This window comes from Myxocyprinus asiaticus, chromosome 19, assembly GCF_019703515.2.
Source record: "Myxocyprinus asiaticus isolate MX2 ecotype Aquarium Trade chromosome 19, UBuf_Myxa_2, whole genome shotgun sequence".
Lineage (NCBI taxonomy): Eukaryota > Metazoa > Chordata > Actinopteri > Cypriniformes > Catostomidae > Myxocyprinus > Myxocyprinus asiaticus.
The window spans coordinates 42,470,022-42,492,333 of record NC_059362.1 but is presented as its reverse complement, the minus strand read 5'-3'; the positions used below and the strand labels follow the sequence as shown (position 1 = coordinate 42,492,333).

Sequence of the window (22,312 nt, the reverse complement as noted above, 5' to 3'; positions counted from 1 at the left end):
GTGAAGCTGGCACAACCTCCTTTCGGAGTAACCACGCCCCCTTTTGGAGGTCTCCGGCCTGCAGCTATACCTATTTCAGAACTGCTGCATGACACTATTAATATTCATGAGAGAAGCTTTTATTATAGTAGGATTCGTAATTTTTTAAAACTGGGCGGGGTTTCTTCCAGCCCGCACACCTGGACGGAGGATCCGTTTCACTTTACGAAGCAAAAACTTTGGGAACACACCTTAGGTGAGTGAAAAATGATTAAACATTATTTTTAACAGTTATTTCTTTGATTAGACGTTAAAAATGGTTTGACAGTTCATTTTCAAGCGTTGCCTTTTCATTTAGATCCTTAATGGTCAATATTGCATTTACCCTGTTCAGTAGGCCTACATGTCATACTTTGGGAAAAAGTAAGACATCCAGGTGTTGTTTTATTGTAAAGTATAACAGAATATTTTCTACTTGATATGCGAGTCATGCTTTTCTAAGGTACGTGTAAAATACTAATACAGTTAAATGTTTATAGCTATAATTCATATTTGTTGCATCATTCTGCATGTTAGCTTTAACATCCATAACAATAATTTCTGGGTTTTGCTTACACTCTGCATACAATGCAAAACAATGACAAACTGTTGACTTCATCTGATGATTTGCTACTTGAGTAGATCTAAATTCAGTATAGAGTATCCGTTTCTTACAACTGAGAGGTGTAAACTCCTTTTTCTATGCCCTGCAGACATGTTAACCTGCCCACCTAGCAGGTTTGCCCTGGGCCTGCAAAATCAGTTTGACTTGTTTGTTCAGAGAGTGCCTGTTATTTCTAATCTGCAGCCAAATCCTATCTCCCATCCCCAAACTCTTTAGTATGTGGGCCAACCTGATTTTTAAATACTTATATAGAGAATTCAAAGGCAAAAGTATCATGCAAAAGGTTACACGCCCATGCTTTTTAAGTAAGAGACTGTACATCTGTACAAATACATACATCCTGCCATTAAAAGGTGCTCGGTCAAAGCATGTTACAATAAATCAAAGAAATCTATTTGCACACTGTTACGATATTCCCATTTATTTAGCAACGTGTGTCTGATGAAAATCCATTGGATTAAAATGTTGCAAAACTTGTCACTCTTTTACTTTCTTATCTTATTAGGTCAAACACAAAAGCCTAAAAGTCTAGTTTTGCCTAGTTTACACTGTGGAACTGTACCGTGCTGATTTTATGTTTAAGACCCGGGCTTTGTTGTTTATTGATGTACAAGCCAACAGACAACAGAATGAGTTTGTATGAATCATTCTGTTGTTTCTGCTGGTCTTTACTGCCTTTGGTCTTGTCTCTGCTTGTCAGGAATTTTAAGCTGATGTCTCTCTTTTTCTTTAATCACGTCCCTCCTCCACCCTGAAGCTCTGTTTCTCTGTCACTCCCTGTGTTGAGTATGCTCTCAGAACATGTTATCATTAGAGACCATATACACTATACGGACACAAAAGGAGATTTTTGCAGAATGTCCGAGCTGCTCTTTTCCGTACAGTGAAAGTGAACAATGATTCCAGGGTGTTCTCATTCGTATGCATATGTGAAGTGTACATGAAACATCCAGTATCATTGTATTGACAGCATCTAAAACCTAAGCCATATAAAAATGGACAAATCTGTACTATTCATTTGAAGACTGGTCGTAACAAAAATTGCTGGTGGTGCCAAGCTTTTTTGTCAGTGTGACCAAATTGTGTTACTTGAATTACCTCTTGGTCACAAATTATGTTCTAACCATTCGATAATGTATCGAGTAAATCTTTAAATAGCTTATTCTTGCATACACTGAAAAAAAAAAATGACTAGTAAGATTTATTTAAAATTTATTTCGTAAGTGTTTGCACCCAGTTTTTATTAGTACATTTTTAAGGTATACATTTAAGTAAAATCTACTCATGACAACTTCATGACATAATATTGAATAAAGTGAAAAAATCTAACTTAAAATGTTCTGTTTATACAGTAACTTTTACTTACAAATCTGATAGTACTTAAAATAACTTTAAAATGTACTTATTTTATGTACTAGTAAAATGTATTTAAATAGGTGAATAAATATTAGAAGGGTTTTCACTTTAGGATTGAGAATTAATGACACACTGTAAAGATAACAAACAATCATAAAGAATATTTACTTATAAGTTAGAGCATTAGTTTCTACTTGTTTGAATTGAGTAAAAATGTAGAATTTACTTAATATTTTTAAGTTCATGCTTAAACCAACTCATTCGATGTAGAAAGTACTTATTCTTTTCAGCTAAACTTCACCACAAAATCTATTTTTCTATTTGTTTCATCGTATAAGATTCAGTGCATTTAAAAAAAAATATTATTTTAAACATTTATTTAAATCCATTCCTGTCTGTTCCACAAATGAAGAAATGCATTTATGATGTATTGTTATGGATGCCTCTTCAGAATGAATCTGTATTTTCATGCATGCATAAAATACTAATCAGACCTGAATAAACAATTTACCACAAAGGATTGATTGTTTGATAGACACATCACTCTGTCAGACTCTTAAATAAGACTGTATTATGCAGATACAGTGTTGAGGTTCTCAGTTTGTGTTTGTGATTGCAGGCAGAATCATGGTCACTGCCGCAGAATACGGACACAACTCCTGGGAGCTCTCTATCCAGGTGGACCAACGGGAGGGAGATGAGGGTATGAGGTTTAAATTACGGGTGAAGGGCGATCTACATGTCGGAGGACTCATGCTCAAACTCGTGGAGAAGATCAGTGAGTAATTTTAAACATTCCCTGTTTAAAAGCATATTGAAAACACAAAGAAACCATTACAAAAAAGGACTGGGTTTTATTCGACAGACTCTCATAACGATACGTTATTATAGTTTTTGCCTGCACCACCAGTACGTCACCACTGGTCCGATGCTTGCACCCCTCAAATGTCACCCTTGGTCCATATTTTAAATGTCACCCTTGGTCCATATTTTAAATGTCACTCTGATGCTGACAGCGATTAAACCCTTCAGTTTCACTCTGTTCCTCACCAAAACTATCAGATGGTTTCAGAAGTCTTTAAAAGCAGTAATACTTTTATAGTGCTTTTTTAGAATAAATAATTGTGACTGTACTTTTATCTGCTTGTTACATCTTTTATTTTGATGAGAATTGGTAAGGTTTAGACGAAGGAGTGGGGTTAGGCATTCAAAAATATCTATATTATTGTGATATATATATCTGTTCACCCAGTGCAGTTCTGTGTACTGCAGCTCAGCGTAGAGTCCTAAACAATGGTTGAGATACGCAGATACACCCATGTTTGCCCTGCATACCTTTGTATAGCCTTGGGCTCTGAGTTATTGTTCTTTGACTCAGGTGTTGTTTGCCAACAGGGTCTGAAGTTCACTGTGTGACTGGGCCAGCCAAAGACAAGCTAGGAATAGCAAAACATCTTGGTTTTCTCTAGACACATCAGTTAACTGACTAATTAATATGCTTGTTTGTTAGAAGGCCTTTCATTGGTCATACATGAATTTAGTTAAGCACAGTGTTCAGAATAAATGTAATAGTAGGTGTGTAAAAGTAGGGGCACCCCAGAAGTTATGTAGACAGTGATTATGTGATGAGTCAGATTATAGTCAGATAATAGATGGGAGGATGAAGGAAATGTGAGTAAAAAGGGAATCATCAAGGTTTATATGGAGTAGTGATGATGTCATGAAAAATGAATACACTTCACTTCACCCACAATTTCCTTAGTGTCTCGTAATGTTTGTACTACTGGCAGTGGCTGGTTTGAACTGACTTTGGCTGGTGTAATAGTATGGTTACAGTTTAACTTCACTTAAAAGCAATTTTAGTGATTTTATCAGGAAAGAAAAAAATATGAAATTAATTATATTTTACTAGTTTTTTAATATACTGTACTAGTAATTAATATTTTATAGTAACATCAACATCAATACTACTACTAATACTGCTACTACTAATAATAATATTATTATATTGATAATTATAATTGTATTATTATAATATTACAAAATAAACATTTTCAGCCCATCTGAACTGTATAAAACCATGAAATTGTCATTCCATTCTCACTTCAGTTTAGATGATATTATAATATTATATAATATTACTATTATTGTAAACTTGATTTATAGAGCACTGTTACAGGCAACCTGTAAAAAATAATTATATGTAATAAATTGTAAATGCAAAGCTCTTTCAGTAAGATTAAGGAAATGATAAAAGTGATACAAGAGGTTTTTATAATATACAATAATTATGTAATATGATGTGTTGTGTGTCAGAGGCTCCTCAGGACTGGTCCGATCATGCCATCTGGTGGGAGCAGAAGAGCTGCTGGCTGCTGAAGACTCACTGGACGCTGGATAAATATGGAGTTCAGGCGGATGCTGACCTGCGCTACACTCCACAACACAAACCCCTCTGCCTACAGCTGCCCAACATGAAGACCATCAAACTCTCTGTTAGCTTCTCAGCTGTGGTCTTCAAAGCTGTGGCTGAGATCTGCAAAGTACTCAGTAAGAGCATAACACTGCTGGAAAGGAAAATGTTATTAAAATATAATTTTCATTATATTATAAAATTATACATTCTATTGCATAGAAATGAAACCCTAATATGAAAAATGTAATAAATAAATTGTACAATGAATATATTGAAAAATTGTCTTATCTGTCTTAAGATATCCAGTCAACTCTTACAAACAGTGTGATATGTTGTCAAGATCAAAAGAAACTATGTAGAATATGTTAAAAACATTGTATCCTTTAAAAGTAGATGAAGCTAGATTTTGAAACTTTTAACTTTTGAAAACCAAATAGAACTAGATTTTAGATTAAGCTTTCGAAAACTAGACAGAATTAGATTAAGCTGTATCAAAACCAAAAACCCTGAACCAAAAATATAAAATGTTGGAAAATTGTATTAGAATATTGCTGTTTCTTCAGTTTTACATCTCAGTTTTGTACATGTTCATTTGTTTTACCATTTTATCTTTTGGGACTTTATCTTTTGAGCATTGCTGTCTCTGTTCACAGACATTAGAAGATCTGAAGAACTGTCTCTACTGAAACCAACAGATGAACCAAAGAAGAAAAAGAAAAAAGACAAGGGCACAGAATCAGCTATTGATGATATATTAAACATGGACATAGCCAGTGGAATGGCAAGAGGTATTTAAAACTATTTGATTGAGAGGTGGCAATGATATTGTTTGTGAAAATCGATTTTTATGAATAATAATATTTTTCTTTCTACATATTTTGCACACTGTTTTGTATACATTTTGAGAAGATTCTGTAGATTGCTTTAAATTCAGAATTATTTATTGGATTATGTCTGGATAATTAGCAACAGTTTTATTTGGATGAACACGGAAGTTTAAATGATTAATAATTTACAAGTTAAAATTTGTACTTGCTATAGGAGCCCTTGGTTTGTATAGTAAAACCATGACACCAACCTATGACCCGGAGAGCGGGTCGCCAGCGTCTGCCACCAGTCTGTGGTTTGGAGAGAATCCCCTGACGGCCAGCCAGCCCAACCTGCCACCAGAGGAACTGGCCAAACTATACAAATCTCTTACTCTCGAGGACAGAGCAGCCATTAATGCAGGGTGAGAGGAATACATGGACAACTTTTACCATAGGAGAGTAATTTACTGTAATGCACTGGGCAGTGAAGTCTACAAAGTTCTCAGAAACAGTGATGCATGGAATCAGTGATGCATGGAATCAAGTTGATTCCAACATCATAGATGGAAGTAAACAAAGTCAATGTATAAGACAGAACATGCTCTTAATAATACAGTAGATATGGATATGTTTTTTCAGTGGTGATACGATACTGTTTCTATAGAGAAATGTGGCCGAAGGCCGTTGGTAGATTTCGGAACTGACACAAGGGAGAGTTAACGCTTCAATTAATTGGCCAAGCAGGCTCGGTTATTGGCCAATGGCAATAATCTCAAAATGGTAAAATATCATTCTGTTTATTGGCCTGGGCTGCGTTTCCCAATAACGATCGATCTTAGCGGTTAAGAATGTTTTCTACAAGCAATTTTACAAAGGTTCATAATTTATGTGTGTTTCCCAAAACTGCACTTGACATGAACGTGCGAGGCCACGCTTTAAGTGCTACTTAAGAGAGTCGCTGTCCATGTGACAGTGCTGAAATGTGAACATATAGTGCTGTTCGTCATTTTAACTTCATTATATATGTGCGTAACTTTACAATCATTTGTAATTTACCTCACTAACGTTTGTTTTAAAATATTTTCTTAAATATTCAACCTAATTAACTATATTGTTTTTACAATAATTTTGTGCAGAACAGTCTTTTTCTTTTACACAATCTGCTTCCATAATCAGGTGTGCATTTGTAATATTTCGTTTTCACCACTTCCTCTCGATATAAAAGCTTCCAGGATAAGTGAAGACAGTGGAGGCCCTGTGTTTGATCCTGCTAATGACAATCAATTATTATTATTACGAGGTTCAACGTTTTACCGCGGAGCACAAAATAAGGAGACGTTTGGAAGATGCGCTTTAGGGACATTCACCAATAAAGCAGAGATCTGCTCTTTACTCCCAAAAGTGATAACAGTGACAGCAATGCGTTCATGCAGGGAAGAGGCATGGGAGAGGATCCAAATGAAGCTCTTTTACATGGATAACAAAGGAGGAGAAATCAACGAAGGTAAACATAAACATAACAGCAATATGCTGGCATACAATACTCCACATTCAAACAAGAACCGACAAAGGATCAAGGAAGAAGAGGGCATATATACACACCCAAGGGCTAACAAGACGACGAGGAACACCTGTGATACAGTTAGGGCAGGAACTGAAGACAGAGACAATGAAGGGACACAAAGGAACTTTCAAAATAAGAGTCTCTGCAGGAGTCCAATATGTGACGCTGGCAATGACTGGGGATTGGCCTCCGTGGCCGTGAGTGCTAGCAGCGACTGGGCAATGGCCTCCGTGGACACTGGCAGTGACTGGGGAACGGCCTCCGTGGCTGTGAATGCTGACAGCAACTGGGGAACAACCTCCGTGGCCGTGAGTGCTGGCAGCGAATGGGGAACGGCCTCCGTGGCCGTGGATGTTGGCGGCGACTGGGGAAAGGCCTCCGTGGCCGTGGAAGCTGGGGGCAGTTGCCCTGATGCCAACTCCCCAGATTACAGCCCAAGGCCGAGTCATGGGAGGCCGGTTCCTACCGGACTGGAGCGGGAGTTAAGAAAATGCCCATCGCCTCCGCTGGGTCCATTTTGTCGGTCGGTTCTTCTGTCAGGGTTCGTGCAGGGAAGAGGCGAGAGAGAGGAACCAAATGCAGCTCTTTTAATGGATAACAAACAGAAGAAGGAGGTAAATCAATGAAGAAGGTAAACATAAACATAAGAGTCTCTGCAGGAGTCCAGTACATGACAGCTGCATGTGCAGTGCTAAACAACTTGTAGTGCTGGCGAGAGAGCCTTTGGTGTCAGAGAGGAAAAGGATAAAAGCAAATGAATAAATGTAAATGTAGGATGATGGACAAATATATACGGACGATTTACATGCACATCAGCAAGTTAATTAATTTTTCCTCTCTCTAATATTAATTTATACAGTTGTTTGCATCAATCATGCCACCAATTTGTTGTTACCAACTAGTCCACACAAATAACTTTATTCGTTTACTAATTAATCTGTTCATCCATTTAGACTATCTATTTTATGTATTTCATTATTATTATTATTATTATTATTATTAGACTTGTCTGTTAAAATAAAAATAAATAAAACATATACTGATATTAAAATCTCAGCATAAAGTGTAGCTATTGGAATTTAAATCGTATGAAATGTAATTTTGCGATTGTCCTGCAGGTGTCTGTGTAAGTCTGTGTCCTTACAATGTTCTTTGCACTGTATGATTACTCCAGAGCACTCGTAAATCTACGAGTGTTTTCAAGTACTACTTAAGTTATGATGCTTTTGGGAAATGGGCCGCAAAACTAAGATGAATCGTAAGATGGATTCTACAATCTACTTAGGCTTACGATGCTTTAGGGAAATGAGGCCCTGGCCGATAAATCAGTCTGTGTATTGACTTGGCTTATATAACTGTCTGTTTATTGGCCTGGCTGATATATCGGTCTGATTATTGGCCTAGTTGATAAATCGGTCTGTTTATTTGTCTGGGGTGCATTTCCCATACAATGACGTAACTCACTGCTGAACCACCATAGTACGATGCATCATTAGAGAAACTAACTAGCTAGTCATGACTGTTTCCCGAAACCCTAGTAACTATGTCACACATCCATCGTTCAAACCACGTTGGTTCAACAATGTGGAGCTGTCGTTAATGACGTTACTCAGGGGGTGGAGTAATAACTTCTGCAGAGATCGAATGGATATCAATTGTTACAGCTCATTTACATGGACAGAAAGCCGTTTATTGTGAAAAAAGTCACGAAATAGACATTTACGTTTATATGCACTTTGTAAGTGGCATTACAAAGTGCATATAAACAATAAGTATGATCATATGGAATGAAATACAAACCTTTATTGTTTTGCTATGGTGACCCACCATCACATACACTGCAACAAGTCAAGTAAATAAAGTTAACTATGTAAAGATTTTTTCAATATAGTGATAATGATTATATATATCCCCTTTATTTAAATCCTCAGACAAATCTCAAGAGAGGCTTACTTCTCGTTTCTCCCAAGCCACAGCATGAAAACAGCCAATTTTAAAACCAAAAACCAATTAACAGATGAATAGAATTACAATATGAGAAACATGATAATCAAATTAAACTGTGCCCTGCCACAAATCATTGATGAATCACTCATGTTTAATTAGTTAATTTAGAATGATTATTAGCCACCAAGGTGTTTCTATCCATCCCTCAGGTACATCGTTGGCAGGTGTACTAATGACTTTCCTAATATAAACAGTATTTATGCATGTTTCAAATGCTCAACAATGGCGGCTTTACAAAGCATTCTACAGCTTGAGCACAGAAGGTGACGCAGAACTTAGGCAGTGTAAATAAATGCCTACTAAAGGACAACGTTCACCCCGCTTGACTCTCTATCCGATGACAACATCATAAGAATATTCCGGCTTCCAAGGACCAAGATCCTTGAGAGGGCCACAAGAAGAAACTATGCCTTAAGTCCAACAATGCAGTTCTTAGCTGCACTGTGTTATTATGCCTTGGGAATTTTTATGGAGGTGGTTGGTGATGGCCTGTGGCTCAGCAAGTCTTCGGTCAGCAAGGCTGTGACAGCAATAACACCTTTGCTGTTACAGCTTATGAAAACCACGCTGACTTCCTCTTCAAGAAATCCAGCTGGTCAATCAACAGTTCCATAATATTGCCAACATCCCCGGAGTGATTGGCGTCATCAACGGCACCCTTATCCCAGTGGTAAATCCTGTGGTGAATGAGCCCTTGTACATTTGCAGGAAAGGCATTAATGTTCAAGTAGTGTGTGAACACCTGGGGGTCTTCACTGACATTGTGGCAAAATGGCGTGGAAGCACACATGACTCTTTTAAGTGGGCCATTTCAGCAATTTGGTGACAGCTGGCTGCTGGGAGAGAGTGAATGTCCTCTTTACCCATACCTCTTGACACCTGTGCAGCATCCAGCCACCAATGCAGAGGAAAGATTCAATCAGGCCCATGGAAGGACACGCTCTATAGTGGAGAGGGCTATATGAGTGTGGAAACAGCGCTTTCACTGCATCAGCAAGTCCAGTGGCGGCCTGAAGCTGAACCGCTCCAAAACCTGTGCTGTTGTAGTGGTTACTGCAATTCTCAACAACATTGCAGTCAGGGAATATTTTCAACTTCCGGAAGAGGAAGAGGGGGTTCGTGCTTGTGCTGATGATGATGAAGATGATGCTGCCGATGATGATGATCCTCTGAACTCGCATCAAGGCAGAAGCATAAGTCAGAGAACATTTAATTCAGAATACTACAAATTATTATTATTTTTTAAATACAGTTTGGTTACTGTATTTTCTATTATTTCATCTGACTGATATAACTTATGTTAATAAACATTTTGTGTATTTGCCTACCTTGGTCTATGTTTTTGTTTTGTTTTTCACTGCAAACATTAATTGCAAACAAGAAGCATACTGTAAATTTGTTTTCTATAACAAATCCTTTTGAGAATATTCCATATTCTGTTATATTCTACTTCTGTGAACACGACATAATAAACACAAAACCACTTACACAGACATGTTATCCCATACAGAGATCATATATATGGCCATTTATATATTTCTACTATTATTGTTCATTTATTTGGGCATATTGGCTTAATAAAATTCTACTGTGATTTGGGAAATAATGTTTTACATACTGTATATGAAAGTATAATATTTTGAAATGTGAATGAATAAATTTTACACTAACATAGCGCTTTTCTGACACTTTACTCAAAGCACTGCAGATATGTTGAATATAATATGTACAGTACAGATAACTTTTTATATCAGTGAAAATCACTAGAATACATATTATGTTTTACATATATTGCCATATGTGAAATTTCTCTTTGGGAATGTTGTAACAAATATATTCGCTTGTAAATAATAAAATAACTCACCTATTCTATGCAGAAACAAAGCCAATCCTGCGTTCCAAACGACATAAATAATGCCTTCTGAGGGCACTTCGAAGGGAGAACAATTGTGACAGACACTGGAAGAACGTTTTAAACTGAATTTCCCCCAAAAAAATAACTTTGAGCACCACAACTTCAAGACTTTCAAAGCTCTCAAAGTGGATGGTGAAATATTTGAAAGGAATAGGGCATAGGGGTGATAACTCTAAATAGAACACACCCCAGCCGCAGCTAAATCAGTGACGTCAGCACCACAAACTAACAAGGAACTATGCTTCTAACCACAGGTGGAGAGCAGTAGTTCCAACTACACAACTTTGTGACGCAGTTGGCAAATGTTCATTGGAACTACGGTTTCGGGAAACGCCAAATCGTTGAACTATGTTGGTAACGATGGAACTTGCGACCATAGTTGGCTAACGATAGTTTTGGGAAATGCACCCCTGGCCGATATATCAACCTGTTTCTTTGGCGTGGCTGATATTTCAGTCTGTTTATTGGCCTGGCCGATATATACACTATATTGCCAAAAGTATTCGCTCACCCATCCAAATAATTGAATTCAGGTGTTCCAATCACTTCCATGGCCACAGGTGTATAAAATGAAGCACCTAGGCATGCAGACTGCTTCTACAAACATTTGTGAAAGAATGGGCCGCTCTCAGGAGCTCAGTGAATTCCAGCGTGGTACTGTGATAAGATGCCACCTGTGCAACAAGTCCAGTCGTGAAATTTCCTCGCTACTAAATATTCCACAGTCAACTGTCAGTGGTATTATAACAAAGTGGAAGCGATTGGGAATGACAGCAACTCAGCCACGAAGTGGTAGGCCACGTAAAATGACAGAGCGGGGTCAGCGGATGCTGTGGCGCATAGTGCGCAGAGGTCGCCAACTTTCTGCAGAGTCAATCACTACAGACCTCCAAAGTTCATGTGGCCTTCAGATTAGCTCAAGAACAGTGTGTAGAGAGCTTCATGGAATGGGTTTCCATGGCCGAGCAGCTGCATCCAAGCCATACATCACCAAGTGCAATGCAAAGCGTCGGATGCAGTGGTGTAAAGCACACCGCCACTGGACTTCAGAGCAGTGGAGATGCTTTCTCTGGAGTGACGAATCACGCTTCTCCATCTGGCAATCTGATGGACGAGTCTGGGTTTGGCGGTTGCCAGGAGAACGGTACTTGTCTGACTGCATTGTGCCAACTGTGAAGTTTGGTGGAGGGGGGATTATGGTGTGGGGTTGTTTTTCAGGAGCTGGGCATGGCCCCTTAGTTCCAGTGAAAGGAACTCTGAATGCTTCAGCATACCAAGAGATTTTGGACAATTCCATGCTCCCAACTTTGTGGGAACAGTTTGGGGATGGCCCCTTCCTGTTCCAACATGACTGCGCACCAGTGCACAAAGCAAGGTCCATAAAGACATGGATGAGCAAGTTTGGTGTGGAAGAACTTGACTGGCCTGCACAGAGTCCTGACCTCAACCCGATAGAGCACCTTTGGGATGAATTAGAGCGAAGACTGCGAGCCAGGCCTTCGCGTCCAACATCAGTGTCTGACCTCACAAATGCGCTTCTGGAAGAATGGTCAAAAATTCCCATAAACACACTCCTAAACCTTGTGGAAAGCCTTCCCAGAAGAGTTGAAGCTGTTATAGCTGCAAAGGGTGGGCCAACATCATATTAAACCCTATGGATTAAGAATGGGATGTCACTTAAGTTCATATGCGTCTAAAGGCAGATGAGCGAATACTTTTGGCAATATAGTGTATGTCTGTTTATTGTCCTGTCGATATATATCGGTCTGTTTATTTGCCTGGTCGATATATCGTCCTGTTTTTTTGACCTGGCCGATATATCGGTCTGTTTATTGGCCAGGGTGATATATCTGACTATTTATTGGCTTGGCTGATATATCGGTCTGTTTATTGGCCTGGCCGATATATATGTCTGTTTATTGACCTGTCGATATATCGTCCTGTTTTTTTGGCCTGGCTAATATTTCAGTCTGTTTATTGGCCAGGGCGATATATCTGACTATTTATTGGCTTGACTGATACATCGGTCTGTTTATTGGTCTGGCCGATATATCGGTCTGTTTATTGGCCAGGGCGATATATCTGACTATTTATTGGCTTGGCTGATATATCGGTCTTTTTATTGGCCTGGCCGATATATATGTCTGTTTATTGACCTGTCAATATATCGGCCTGTTTTTTTGGCCTGGCTGATATATCGGTCTGTTTATTGGCCAGGGCGATATATCGGTCTATCTTTGGTTATATAATGGAGACTTTGTCTGGCAGGTGGCTGGACTCCTCTCGCTCACTGATGGAACAAGGGATTCAGGAAAATGAAAGACTTCTGCTGCGATTTAAGTACCACTGTTTCTTTGACCTCAACCCGAAGGTAAAAATAGTTTGGACTTTAATTTTTTAACTTACAAATATCATTCTCATATGAAGTTCAGTAAACATTGACTGGTTATGCTTATAGATTGGGCAGTGTGAATAAACCAATGTGTGTGTGTGTGTGTGTGTGTGTGGTGTCTGTCTCTCTCTTCTCGTAGTATGATGCAGTCAGAATTACTCAGTTGTATGAACAGGCTCGCTGGGCCATTCTGCTGGAGGAAATAGACTGCACTGAAGAAGAGATGCTCATGTTTGCTTCCCTGCAGGTATAGAACACATACACAACTCTATTAATCCCATGTATTTCTGTTCTTCAGTTTATTTCAGAGCTACAAAGATCAAGAAAAATTATCCAGTCATTGGCTGTTACTTGGTTTCTCCAAAAAAGAATGCTTTAATGTATAGTAGTATTTCGTGTCATGATGTTTCTCAGATGGTTTTAAATTGCTGTGAATCCTTTGGTGCCCTCTTTATTTGCCTGAAGCTATGAGATAAATTACTTTGAGGACAAAGGACGTAACATTCCACACCTCGCACAGAAGATAAAGTTAAAATATGCAGTCTGTTGAAGAAAGCATAGATGAACACAATGGAATAAACCAAATGAGAACCTGATTTGAGTGCATTTGTACAAATTATATCTGCTCAGATAATCAGGACATACATGGTGATTTTATGGTAATATTTTTCTATAATCGGCATTGTGAGATATAAAGCTGGCATGCTGTTCGTTCATGAGAGAAAACCTGTTTGGTATGATGGATGAACGGATATGTGTCTGAACAAAAAGAGGGAACAATCCATGGAGATAGAGAGCAGACAGAGTAGGATTTCACAAACTACGAGGAAAGAATTATGCATTATTGCGGTTGAGATTATGGGATTTTCCCCCACAGATTTGTTTTGTCAACAAATGTGCACAATTATTGGTGCTAAAATTGATTTCAGACTCCTGCATCAAGTGGTGTTGTGTAACTACTAGGCATTGAAAGGGTACTATGTAGTAAAGTTTGTAATCTACTTAATTAGTTATTCACTGAATTGGCACCATAAAAATTCCCACTAACAATCTATCTTTTTAAATCATTTGAAATTTAAAGGTAAAGTGTGTAATTTTTATGTTAAAATATCCAATTCCAGTTTAATTTGTATAGACAGCTACAAGTAAGCAAGTAAACTTTCTGAAGAATATAAACTCTGTGGCTCTTTGAAACCATTGCATCCACGTCTCAGCCAGTGATGTGAGATTTGGTTTTGGACTTCCTGTTTTTGTTATTTCTGCTAATGGCAGGAGTGTTTGGGGAAACCTGTTTGAAAACAGTAGTGGTGCAGAAATTACACACTTCTCTTTTAAGAGATACTGGAATGCTTGGAGTCCCTGGTTTAAATTATTGAATTAGGATTTAAGTCTCATTGAATCACTTAATTATTAAGTAAACAAATGAGTCACTGTTTCTATTTTGTTGGAATGCATCTAAATTGCCGCTACTAATGTAAAATACTTGAATCTCTTTTAGTATCACATCTGTAAATTGACCTTGACAACGGAGCCACTGACTGATTCCAATGAGCCAGAGATCGATGAAGTAGAGGCTGCGCTCTCAAATTTAGAATCTACACTGGAAGGACGGAATGCCGATAAGATCCTGGTGTCTATAATTTTTATGATATGATGACTTAGTTTTCGATTGATATTCATCAGAAAGACGTTGGCTTTACAATGGTACTTGAATTCAATTAATATCCGTCATTTTTGGGGGTCTGCTGATAAAAGGTTACCTTTTAGCTTCCAGATTATTATAACTGCAATCCGTCAGGATGAGATTTATACAAGTTTATATATTTTTTATGTAGTTCTTTTATATAAACACAATAGTCCTTAAGACATTACACCAAGCAAACTATTTCTCTTTATCAATACAGTATCTTCAAGATGATTCTGTGTGAGGTGTAAATATACTGTAGGTAAACCTTTCCATTTTGTGATGTAAGAGGACATCAGTTACATGTGTATTAACTTTTGCATTTCATTCTCTCAGGAAGACATCACTGACATTCCAAAACTGGAAGATACACTTAAATTGTTTAGGTGAGTTTAAGAGTGTTTAATGTCTCTCTACAGATCAAACCAATGATTTTTCAGTTAAAAAAAAAAAAAAAAAAAAAATTTTAAAGCAAAAAAGATTTTTATTATTTTTTCCTCCCTTTGTAATTTAACGTTTTTTGTTTTATTTTAACAAAGTAAATTTAACAAAGTAATTTTACAAAGTAAAATAATGCACATTAACAGAAAAATCTGTTTTGGAAAATCATGCCCCCCCAACACACCAGATCAAAATCTGATTTTACTAAAATACAGACAAAAACATTAAAATAATAATAAATAGATTTAATGCACATTATTCAGAGAGCATACATGGATCAAAAAGACCCTTTACAAATAAAACAAATCTCTTATAGATTACTGGTAGTGTTGTTCCCAATTTAGTAAGGGGTGGTCTTTAAATAAAAACACTCAGACGATCATGGTTTATTATAAATGCTAATTTTAGGATTTGCAAACTTGTAACAGAGGCAACCCTTACTAAAAAAGTACTGTGATTATATTTTGATATATGGGTCAATGATGTGATGCTAATTTTTTGGTCCACATCTAATAAATTATTCAAAAATACTTTACAAATGAAATTCAACCAAAACAATTACTTGAATTCACCTTTTCTATGTTTTTATTACTGAGTTCAAAGTCACTTTTTTTTCCTGGGGCTTAAAGTCATTTGTTTTTTATGTGGTTCAAAGTAAAAATCAAAGTCTCTGAAATTGCTGAAATTCTTGAAAAAAGAAAAGTTGCCATGAGTTGTGCTGAATAATCTTTTACTATTATTATTTCTTTAAAAATAAGCAGTGACATTTTTATTTTAAAATATAATTAATATGTTAAAAAAAATGTACACCAAATCAAAGTCATCTTGTGTCATGTGACATATCATAAAACAGAGACCCCTTTAGACCCGCAAGACTGTGTGTGTGTGTGTGTGTGTGTGTGTGTGTGTGTGTGTGTGTGTGTGTGTGTGTGTGTGTGTGTGTGTATGTGTGTGTGAAATTTTAAAACAAATCATTATTTCGTAATATCATTAAATATCAGTGTTTTGACATTTTTTATGAAAAGGCACATTTTGCTCGGGTCATTTGGTGTAACCATGAAAAAACTTCTTGATATTCTTGACTTGAGAAAACTTTTTTGAAATTAATGATTAAGTTGCATACACTCTCATGTGTTTAATGTGTAAGGAATTTTTTTTTCTCCCATTTTCTCCCCAATTTGGAATGCCCAATTCCCAATGCGCTCGTGGTGGCGTAGTGACTCGCCTCAATCGGGGTGGTGGAGGACGAATCTCAGTCAGTCCACACTTCTTATCACGTGACTTGTTGAGCACATTACCGCGGAGACATAGCGCGTGTGGAGGCTTCACGCTATTCACCGCGTCATCCACGCACAACTCACCATGTGCCCCACCCCCGAGAGCGAGAACCACATTATAGCAACCACAAGGAGGTTACCCCATGTAACTCTACCCTCCCTAGCAACCGGGCCATTTTGGTTGCTTAGGAGACCAGGCTGGTGTCACTCAGCATGCCCTGGATTCGAAATTCCGACTCCAGGGGTGGTATTCAGCGTCTTTACTCACTGAGCTACCCAGGCCCCCAGGAAACTATTTTAATACCTTTGACATTAAATAAAAAATGTGTTTTTTAGAAAATGCTATCAAAGTTTTTCATAAATTTGTAAAAACAACATGAACTCAAAGATTACATGTCTACGAATTTGACGTGTTTTAAACTAGATTTTTAAATATTTCAAATTTGTATTACCTCATACAACCTTATTTGTCAATGACCGAAATGCTATGTGACTGAATGATTATCATATTCATATACCATGGTATTTACTTGGCACTTCAAATATATAATTGAATTACCATGGTACGTGCCCACAAAACATAGTACAAAAAAATAACATGGTAATAATGTAATACTTTTTTGCACTTTTTGGTTAGATTTCAGTGTTTCTGTTACAGGCCGGTGTTATCTGTGTCCAATTCTGCAATAAGACAAATTATCCATTGCAGTATTTACATATCTTTTCACGTCTTTGCTCTACAGGCCCAAACGACTGACGTTAAAGCCGTATAAGGAGTACTGGTTTGTTTTTAGAGATACCACCATTTCATATTTCAAAAACAAAGAGTCTGCGAATAAGGAACCAATTGAGCAACTTCATCTACGAGGTGAGCAGCCAATCAGAGAGAAGATCATTAGTTTCATTAAAACTAATCCTTCAGAGTGTTAATGCATATCATTAATTGTACAGGATGTGAGGTTATCCCAGATGTCAATGTGACCGAGAGGAAGTTTGGCCTGAAGCTGTTACTGCCAGTGGCCGACGGGATGAACGAGGTTTATATTCGCTGTGAAAATGTGAGTTTGTGTGTCTGAACCTCTTTAAAGCACAATAGTGGTAAGCACAATATTGTTTAACTAAGCATTATTTTTGTCTAGTTAAATTGATTAAAGTTTTACGCAAGAATTTGGCTGTAAGTTTAGCATTTCAGCAACAAAAAATAAATAAATAAAAAATACGAAATCAGATTTTTACAAACCCAGGACCAACCACAACATTTTATATTTTTGGAGAAGCATACAACATAATAGTAGCAACTAATGTAGATATATTGGACACTGACTACACTGTCTGAACAAATAGATCAGATTACATTTCCTCACAAAATGGCAGTGTGATCAGTCAGACTTAAAGATTTGTAAAATAAAGTGTGAACAAAGCCTTTGATTTTTCCGCTTCCAATTAAATGTCACCTCAAAACAGGAAACACAGTATGCTAAATGGAAAGCTGCCTGCATTTTGGCATCTAAAGGGAAGACGATGGCCTACAGCTCCTATCGCACAGAAGTGAAGAACATCCAGTCTTTCCTACAGATGAAGAGTCTGGCGCCTCCTCCAGGCCAGGCAGCTCCTGACGTGGAGTCCATGGAGATGAACGCCGAGTGCTTCGTTTCTCCAAGATACACAAAGAAGTACAAGACCAAACAGGTGAAATTACCATTTTGGAACGCCACCCTTGTGTATGCTGCCACACACAGTGGACAAGCTGTGGCTTGAAGTATTCATTATCTTTGTGCCATGTTGACAACGTTGGTTTATTAGATCTGTGCTGGCATTATTTCATACCTTGCTATGAAAAGACATACATTGGTGACACTTTCCAATAAGGTTACATTTGTTAGCATTAGTAAACAACATTAGTTAACATGAACTAGCAATAAACAATACTTTAAAATCAAAAGCTGTTTATGTTAACATTCGTTAATGCACTATAAACTAAAGATGAACAAATGTATTTTTATTAACTAACATTAACAAAGATTAATAAATGCTGTAAAAAATATATTGTTCATTGTTAGTTCATGATACCTAATGCATTAACTAATGTTAATGAATGGAACCTTATTGTAAAGTGTTACCCCACTAGTCAAAAATGTGGACGCACTTGGCTGAATTTATGTCCCTCATGATCTTAAATACTGCAGATCTAAAGTTTTATGCTCAGTTTTTAGCTTGAAATTAGTTTTGTAGAAAATGTGTGATTATTATTTTTTTTAACTACTTTTTTAAATGGATGAGTCTGAAGGAAAAGCCGTCAAAAAGTGTCCATCATACATGGGATCTCCTTTAATACTGTTTAAAAGGCAGTACGTGAAATTGATATTTTGTTTAATTCACAAACGTTACCAAGAACAGTTTCAAAATGAGATAACTTCAAACTATGCTTTTCTTTTGGGGGAAAAAATTAAATGAACAATATGCATTAATAAAAAATAAAAAAAATAACAGAAAAACATTTGCACTCACCTAGAGCTTACATAGAAACCAATACTGACGGCATTAGGGTAACGCACATATATAAACTTCTATTGTCTACTGTCTACACGCTATCACATTTTTATGTTTTTACATGTTATTCTGAAAAACAAGTGGTGAAAATTAGCTTTTTATAAAATGTGCTCTGCCCATGTTCAGATATGTAACGCACATACTGGTCTGATAAGCTTCCGAGTTTCTCGTACCACTTCGCATTTCCTTTCCACCATAATAGCAAATCCTTGTCCGTTGGTATGCTTGACTCCAACAAGAGCCGAATACCAATAGAGTAGAATTCAACAAGAATCAAAATATTAGAAATATTGCCTCACTTAGATCCAACACCTCGACGACACGCTTCCACAGCGCCCCCAGGTGGACTCAATTGTTATTGTGAGATTTGGTGAGAGATCCAGAGGGAAAGTAAAGGACAAATGCACAAAGGAAAATACATTTGCAATATTAGAGTAGTGATTTTAATAGTCGACTAGCTGGTGCAGAACGATTATTCTATTAGTCGATTAGTCACTCACATCCCTATTTTGAAGAAGCTAAAATATAGGATTGTTTTGATTTGTTTAACATTTTCTGGCCTTTACATTGTTCCTACACTTCCATTTAAGTTCTTTCATAGTTTTGATGACTTCACTATGATTTTAAAATGCAGAAAATAGTAATAATAAAGAATGAGTAGGTACATCCAAACCTTACTCTTCTCATTTCAGCTGACCACACGAATCTTGGAGGCCCATCACAATATTTCCCAGCTTTCTCTCATGGAGGCCAAAATGCGTTTCATCCAAGCGTGGCAGTCCCTGCCAGAATTCGGCATCAAGTACTACATTGTCAGGTAACCTTGCTGAACATCAAATTGACTTTTGGGGGAGTACTCAAGGGATTGAGTTATGAGTCCTGGAAAAAGAAGTCTGAAATCATAGTTTTTGTATGCCATAGATTCAGAGGAAGCAAGAAAGATGACATCCTGGGAATTTCGTACAACAGGCTGATCCGCATTGACATGTCAACTGGTCTGCCAGTCACCACCTGGAGGTACTCCAACATGAAACAATGGAATGTCAACTGGGAGATTAGACAGGTAATCAAAACCAGAAAGATAACCCTTTTCTTTTTTTTTTACTAACTTGACTTTTTGAGCCATTTTTGTGAATACTTTTAACCAGCTGGTTTTTCAAAGTGATTATAAGTCAGTTCCCCACACATGTGTCCTAGCAGAGTAACCACAGGTGGAGTTCAGCACATTTACTATGGACATGCTCCACTAATGGTTGACACCCAGACAGTGTCCAAATACTCAATATATCTATTGTTTTATAATTTGAAGCCAAATAGCCACTTTTTGTAGAGTGTTTTTGCTTGAAATTTGTGCTTGTGCTGTGATTTATGGTTATATAATGCAATGACATTCATACATTTTTAAGTGTGGCTTAAGTGACCAGATACTTTGTATGTGTCTGTGTGGCTGGTGCACAAATCAGATATGATCTGTGAGCATTTAATTTTGCATTTCTGTTTCAGGTGGCCATTGAGTTCGACCAGAGCATGTCGATAGCTTTCTCCTGCCAAAGCTGTGACTGCAAGGTGGTTCACGAGTACATTGGAGGATACATTTTCCTTTCAACACGCTCAAAAGACCAGAATGAAACATTAGATGAAGAACTCTTCCACAAACTTACAGGAGGACAAGACTGAGCCCAAATCATGAAACATCAGAACTGAGACTTGGATCTTTAGTGTTTCAGTGAAGCAAGAATAAAATGTGTTCATAATTTTATAGAGTTTTTGTCAAAAGTAGTTTAAAAGTAAAAGGCATGCTCAACAGAGATTATTATTATTTTTATTTTTTTTGTGGCTACTTTATATTAGGTGTCTTTAACTACTTTGTCTTGATGTGTTATGTATTCAGTCTCAATGACTGTGCTATCTGAACTGTGTTTTTGTGACTGTTCATTGTTTATGTATTATTGTGTCACTATTGGAAAGCGTCCTTGAGCTCTGGAAAGGTGCTATATAAATTAAACATTATTATGTACTAACATGAGTTTGAGGTATGGGTAGGGTTAGGGGTAAAGTTAACGGTGTAATTACAGATGTGATTGAATACAGGTACTTTAAAAGTAAGTACAATGTAACAAGTATGTACATAATAGGTACATAGTATCAAATTCTTAAGGACACAGAAGTTAAAGACACCTGATATAAAGTGGGTCAGTTTTTTTTTTTTCGGTTGCTAGTCTTTGCCATCTCAATGAGTTGTTTTTACATCTGTACATTGTACATAAGTCACAGCACATTTATGTACATGAATTTGTGTAACTGTTGCATGTTTACTGCTGTAGGTTTCTTTGAAGGTTTACCTAAGTAGGGTACAGACAAAGTTCTTTTTTATTGTTTATTAGATAAATGTGTCCATGAGTGTAAGTTAACATCAAATGAAAGCTAAACGTGTCCACGAGTTTACATTATCCACAGCACCAAATTTCAAATTATTATTATTATTTTTTATTCATTTGCATTTTATGCATTTAGCAGATGCTTTTATCCAAAAGCGACTTACAGTGCATTTAAGGCATACATTTTTATCAGTTTGTGTGTTCATTCGTTTTAAAGTTCAGTATTGTTTAATGTTTGCTTTCATTCAGTATGTTGACTAGGAAATCTGGCAGTAGTCTAAATAAATCACTTTCATTTTGACATGTTTTGTCTTTTTCTCTGAATCTCATACTGAAGCACTGACAGTTTGGCGAATCCTTCATAACTGTTTTATAAATGTTTGTCATAATATAGTCACCGAATCTTTTAAATGTGTTTCAAAAAATCTTGTTGAAGTAAGGTCAATTCTGTCATGCGTCATTCAAGTTTGATGAAAATCAGTTTTGATTTATGTTAATAAATTGCCACCAACTTCTGAATAATAGCAATGAATGCAATCTTAATAGTGCATGTTTGCTTTCTATTTATCATAAAAGGTAATTCCAATAATATGGTTATGGTAATAATCATAAAGGATCTATTTATTGTTAGTCCTAGGACAAACTCTCTTGTATGTGCAATAAATTAGACTGTTTACACTTATAAAAAGTACTGTGGCTGTACAATACATTAATGAACTTCAGAGAGTATCAAATTATTATGGTGCATGTCCAAAAAAAAAAAAAAAAAAAAATGGTGCAAGGTTCTTTAATTTAATTTAAGTACAGAATTAATCTTGATGCTGACTACCACCCCTGGAGTCACCGAATCCAGGGTGTGCTGAGTGACTCCTGCCAGGTC

The 22,312-nt window shown here is 36.9% G+C and overlaps 1 protein-coding gene across 1 annotated transcript; it reads left to right on the top strand.

Annotated features, from left to right (window-relative positions):
- The first annotated feature begins 165 nt into the window (after nucleotides 1-165).
- On the top strand, nucleotides 166-21,916 carry fermt1 (FERM domain containing kindlin 1). Its single transcript, XM_051644331.1, has 15 exons — nucleotides 166-235; nucleotides 2,619-2,777; nucleotides 4,316-4,549; nucleotides 5,069-5,203; nucleotides 5,457-5,646; nucleotides 12,979-13,081; nucleotides 13,242-13,349; nucleotides 14,601-14,732; nucleotides 15,123-15,172; nucleotides 17,248-17,372; nucleotides 17,456-17,562; nucleotides 17,969-18,193; nucleotides 19,747-19,871; nucleotides 19,976-20,117; nucleotides 20,558-21,916. Exons 2-15 carry the CDS (start codon nucleotides 2,627-2,629, stop codon nucleotides 20,729-20,731), a joined length of 2,001 nt encoding a protein of 666 aa, XP_051500291.1. The 5' UTR covers nucleotides 166-235; nucleotides 2,619-2,626; the 3' UTR covers nucleotides 20,732-21,916.
- The last annotated feature ends 396 nt before the right edge of the window (nucleotides 21,917-22,312 follow it).